Source organism: Myzus persicae, unplaced genomic scaffold (assembly GCF_001856785.1).
Source record: "Myzus persicae strain clone G006 unplaced genomic scaffold, MPER_G0061.0, whole genome shotgun sequence".
In the NCBI taxonomy this organism is placed as follows: Eukaryota; Metazoa; Arthropoda; class Insecta; order Hemiptera; family Aphididae; genus Myzus; species Myzus persicae.
This window is the reverse complement of record NW_019100822.1, coordinates 18,121-24,080: the sequence shown is the minus strand read 5'-3', so window position 1 is coordinate 24,080 and position 5,960 is coordinate 18,121. Positions and strand designations below refer to the sequence as shown.

Here is a 5,960-nt window from a genome sequence, read left to right as displayed (position 1 = left end):
GCCACAATAAAGTCCAACTAGAAAAACGTTATTATTTTCTGGACGGATGTATGCTAGTATAGGCCAAAATTGTTCTGGATTACTTTTAAAAATTGGTAAGCCATCAACTCCAACCACAATATGGATATCATTATTATCTTTCAAACATTCTGGAAAATTGCTTTTAATACCATTCAATATACCAAAGTGGTAATATGTTCCAGGTTCAACAGTATCAAAATTATAAGGATCAACAGTTTCTGCGAATTTCCTTATTATTTTGTGGGTGATGAAGCATTTCCATTATCTACATATTTGATGAGACCCTACCCAAGACGAAATCTTAACAACGTACAAAGAGTATTTAACTATCGACTAAGCCGTGGTAGAAAAACGATTGAGTGTACATTTGGAATGATGACAGAAAAATTTCAAGTATTAAGTACTGCCATTCGTTGCCATGATGTTGGTAAAGTCAATGACATTATAAAATCATGTTGTATTCTACACAATTTTGTACGAAAAAGAGAAGGAACTCAATATACAGCTCAACATTTTGGAAATGTCGATCGTCGTAACACCGTTGACCTTACTAATGGTTTTTCATTAGGTGAACATACAGACACAGTAAATGAACACTCAACAGCATATTCATTAAGAAATTATTTGGCAAGATATTTTATTACTCCACAAGCATCGATTCCATGGCAATGGAATTCTTGTATTTAATTTTTGTGTTTATTAATTAATATTAGTTTTCACATATAGTCGATATTACATAATATAGAAATAGAACTCAACCATACTCAATTAAATTTAAAATTATTTAAAATGTACTTACTTAAATTATACTTTAAGTTAAACTTGATAATGTTGTTATACATTAGGTAATCAAATAATCGTTATATAGGTAATTTAAGAATTCACAAATAAACAATTAACCATCACATTTATTACGTTTTACTTTATTTGTTATTTGTATTATTTTCGTATACAAATGGGAAAATTAAAATATGTTGTCATGGCTATATAATATCTATTAATTAATAATATGGACATATAGCAGTGAGCTCAATAATATATTATTAGAGAACACTGTAATAACAATGTCACCGATACGGATATCTATAAACTCCATTATATTTAGGTCCATAAATACATCTCTCCATTGAATACTATTAATATAATATTTAATTATAGTTGTTAGTTGGTACTTGGGGTACTATTATATTGTACGTATTTATTCGTGATCCAAGGAATCAGGCCGCAAAATCTGAACTGAATTTAGAGAATAGAAACTTTTCAAAAGCGAAATAAATTAGTAAGAATGTTATTAATTGTATTAAGAAAATATAATAATTAAAAAAAAAAAAGATTGTGCAAATTAAATAATTGTTTATGTTTAAATCATTTACATACCTATTCTAAGTATAATATATATAATATATTGTAATAAGTTTACATATTACAAGACCTTACCTCAATCTTTGTATCTATCTATCTTAATTTAACTAGTATGTATCATAAAATATATAATCAAATGTATAAAATATATAATACTTACCAGGTATTTTAACTTCTGTAGATACAGCATGCCATGCCTTGTCCACCAAATCTTTCCTACAATAGTCAGGAATCGTATAATTATATAGAGGTGGGTGTTTTTCAACCTCACCAACAAATTTAATGTTGAACGCCTCCATGATAATAATAAAAAAATGTAATGAAATCGCGTAGAATACGCACGATACGACTACCAGGCGACCAGCATTGCCGATCGCACGTGTCGTCCGTTGCTCGCGTCACGGTCGCGTCGCAATCGCGTTGTCAACAAATCGCGTTGTTAGTGGAACTCTATTCAGTTTGCTAGGAAATCGCGAGAGGGAGAAATTGCGTCGCGTGTCAATCGCGTAGTGTGCGGAGGGCCTTAATTAAATATGCAGTATAACTGTATTTCTTTAAAACAAATTTATGTAACAACAAGTTATGTTTTGAATGATTAATAAAAAATATGCAAACTAATACTAATACCCTAATACTTACTGCTCCAGATAAGGCATCGTATTTTGTCCGATAGCTGCGTTTAGACCACTGCCCATCTGCAACAACTGTGATAACTGGTGTGCCATCTACGTCTATATCACCACACTCCAACGCCATTTTTTTTTCTTCCTCACCACCTTTTTTTATTTCATCCCATGCTGTGGCATGCACAATATCAGCTACGTTTTCTTGTATTTTCGTATAACCATTAATCGATAACGATGGGATTTCAAGAAATGAAAACAATTCCGACAGCTGTGTATGACCAATACCGATTGCTTGACAGCCATGAACAGTCGCTTTATTGATTGGGACTTGTACTGTTTTAGGATTTTCAGTATAAAGTTTACTTTCGATGTTACACACTTTACATTTAAATGTTAAAATTGACTGAAATCCTATAAATGTTTCTTTCTGATACTCCATGTCAATAAATGAACAATCAAACCCACCACTGTGTACCTTTTGGATTTGATTGATAAAATGCAAAATGTCAATAATTCTTCGGCCTGTTAACGGTCTGTGAATTTGATAAAAAAAAAATAATAATAACATACTAACATAGTTGAATAAATGTTTTACAATACCTAATTTAGAAATTAATAAATATATATGAAAAATTTACATTTTTTTTCCTAATAAAATGTTTTTATGCTGATAAAAAAATCTCAAAATTCCATGGTCACATTTATCTTTTACAAGTATTTAAACTATGTTGATCAAATTCATCAAAATTGGCACAAACTATTTGGTAATTACTAATTTATTGGAAGTATACATTCTCAAAACGTAGGTACTGCAGCCAATATAGGTACGAGGTACCTACAATAGCTTAAGTGAGTTCTTTATGGCATCTTTTTTTTTTCAGAGTGATATTATTGCTTTTAAAATTATTTATTAGTCAATCATAAACAGTGTATTATAAGTTCTAGTAAAAAATTAAAAATTAAATGAAATTGCATAACACTAGTTTGTTTTTAGTGTTTGTACACACTTACTCAGTAGTTGCAGTGTTTTCCGATGATAAGCTATCTTCAGATGCAGTATAAATGACACTTAGGTTATGGTCAGATATATTGCTGTCACTAGAATAATTAATAATTATATTATACACTATTATATCTGCCCATATTAATTTATTTGTAAATACTTACTCAGTAATGGTTGTATCTTCTGTTAATAAACTATCTTCTGTAGATGCATTGGTCGATAGAATGCTGCAGGTTGAAGTCACGTTGCTATAAAATAATATGTAGGTAATTGTAAAAATTAGTCGTACATATACATTACATCAAAATCACCTACACCATACGGTATTATTCACTAGGTATAAACTTACCGATTTAAAGAACACAATTCTTGGTTATTTATTGAATCATCTACACTAATCGATGATACGTTTAGACTTCTTCAATTAGGCAAATCCGCAGATGAAAAATCATTTATAAAATAATCAGTTACAATAATATATAGATTTAAATATTTATTATTAAATTAATTTAACTATACTTACTCTGAAAATTCACTACACTCTGGACTAAATTTTACGTCTGTATTACTAAATAATCATATATAATTGTTAAATAGTGATTTTTTTTTAGCAATTTTATTAAGTAATTATCTAACACTAAACCCCTTAAAAAAGTAACGAAAAACGAGAATTTTTACGCAAAATCAATTTTTGAAAAAATCGATTTTAGTCTTAAGATATTGGTGTAACTCAACACAAATTACCGTAGAAACATGAAATTTTCACTAAATGTTTATACTGGCATTTTCTATACATGATGAAATTTAATTTCAAATCTTTTTAAGTTATTTATAGACATTTGAAATTTTTAATATTTTTTAGTTTTTTTTTTTTATAAATGACAATAAAATTTTATTCGTTGGGTAAAACAGCTTCAAAATTTAATACAAGACTTCTAATATATTGTCGCAATAGTAGTTAAAAAATATTAAAAATACAGTCGCAATTTTTTAATAAGCATTGCATAGGCGATATTTGGGGGGGGACTTGGAGGGGCTTAGCCCCTCCAATATTAAAATTAGCCCCTCCAAAAATTTATATTTTAATTGAAATATTAAATCCTTCATTAACTATCTAATCTACATAATACAGTAAATGTTGTTTGAAAAAAATTGTTTCTAAAGTTTAAATCTGGAAACATGAAACAAGCCCATGCAACAACATGATTGGTCTGTTTCATTTAAATATGTTGAGCCCCTCCAAGTTAAAAACTGAAATTGCGCCTATGAAGCATTGAAAGTTCGAAATACGACAAAATACGTAAAAATCACGAAAATTTACAATTTATTTTGAATTAGAAATTCATAAACATTTTTCTTTTTAAATCCAAGGTTTGAAAATTCAATACAAAATTCTTCATGAGTTTTTCTACTTTTATCAAATAAAAAATTTCTACTGGAAAGTCATATTAAATTTTTATGATCATTTGAATTACAATATTAGATATTCACTCAATTTCAGTTGTACCGATATTCTTATTTTGTTGTTATTTAAAAACGAATAATTGTAGAAACTTGAAATTTACACCAAATATTTATTTCATCAATTCCTATACTTGAAAAAATTTTCAACAATTTTCAACAATTTATAGACGTTTTAAATTTTCCGTTTTTTTAGTTTTTTATTCTATAAATATAAATAAAATTTTATTTGTTAGGTTGAAAAACTTGAAAATTTAATACAAGGTTCCTCATAAGTTAACCTTGCATGTATTATATTACTATTTACTATAAAAATATAACAAAAATCAAAATTCGTTTGATTGAAAATTGTTATTTTACCCGTGAATTTTGATTTCGTGAAAATTTAAACACTCGTAAAATTTTTTTAATTGAAAAATCATCAATTTTTTTTATAATTATTCTAAGCTCAACTTATGGACAACCTAGTATTAAATTTTCAATTCTTAGTTTTTAATAAAAAATTGTTTATACATTTACACAACTTATGTGGACCCTCCTATTAAATTTTCAAGTATTTTATCAACATTTATAAAAAAAAAATTTAAAAAAATTGATTATTTTAAATGCCTATAAATAGCTCAAAAAAGGTCAATATAATTTGAAAATCAAATCATGTAAAGAAAATGGCAATCTAAATGACTGGTAAAATTTTCAAGTTTCTACGACTTATACTTTTTGATTAATAACAAATATCAAAAATCGTTTGAGGCTAAACTGTTATTTAACGCGGTTTTGTAAAAATTTAAATTTCAAACACTCCTAAAATTTTTTTGTCTTAGAAAGGTAGAGTTTTTTTTACAGATATTTAAAGAAAAACTTATGGAGAACCTTGTACCAAATTTTCAAAACTTAGTTATAAAAGGAAAAAAGTTTACGATTTTTCAACCACAAAATTACTTGCAAATTTTCGCTATTTTGACATATTTCGTATAAATTTGAACTTTAAGCACTTATAAAAAAAATTTGTGACGAACGATAAAAGATTTTTTTTTATCCCTTTGAGAACAACTTATAAGAAACCTTGTATTAAATTTTAAAGATTTTCTGGCCAACCAAAAATTGTTTATAGTTATTTAAAAAAAAAAATACTTAGAAAAATTTAAAATTTAAATTGTCTATAAATATTTCAAAAAAAGTCAAAACACTTTGAAAATTTAACCCTGTATAGACAACGGTAATATAAACATTCGTTGAATATTTCAAGTGCTTACAAAAATTATTTTTTGAGTTACAGTAAAATTAAATTTTCGTTTTTGTCAAAAATTGGTTTTGCGTAAAATTTCCCGTTTTTCCGTCACTTTTTTAAGGTTTTTCCCGACGCTTTTGAAAAGTATTGGAAATTTTTCACTTTTGATAGAGACTAGATTCACTTTCCTTTCAGAAACGGTACACAAAAAAAAAACACACATCATTGTAAAATCAATACATTCATCACTCCGTTCAGA

At 27.2% G+C, this 5,960-nt stretch overlaps 1 protein-coding gene across 1 annotated transcript; it reads right to left on the bottom strand.

The window, feature by feature from the left end:
- Positions 1 to 1,881: 1,881 nt before the first annotated feature.
- LOC111026293 lies at positions 1,882 to 2,580 on the bottom strand. The gene has a single exon (XM_022304347.1). It carries the CDS (start codon positions 2,575 to 2,577, stop codon positions 1,882 to 1,884), a length of 696 nt encoding a protein of 231 aa, XP_022160039.1. The 5' UTR covers positions 2,578 to 2,580.
- Positions 2,581 to 5,960: the final 3,380 nt, after the last annotated feature.

Coding starts and splice junctions, on each gene's coding strand:
- LOC111026293 (XM_022304347.1), bottom strand. CDS start 2,577: ATGTTATTATTATTTTTTTTTTATCAAATTCACAGACCGTTAACAGGC.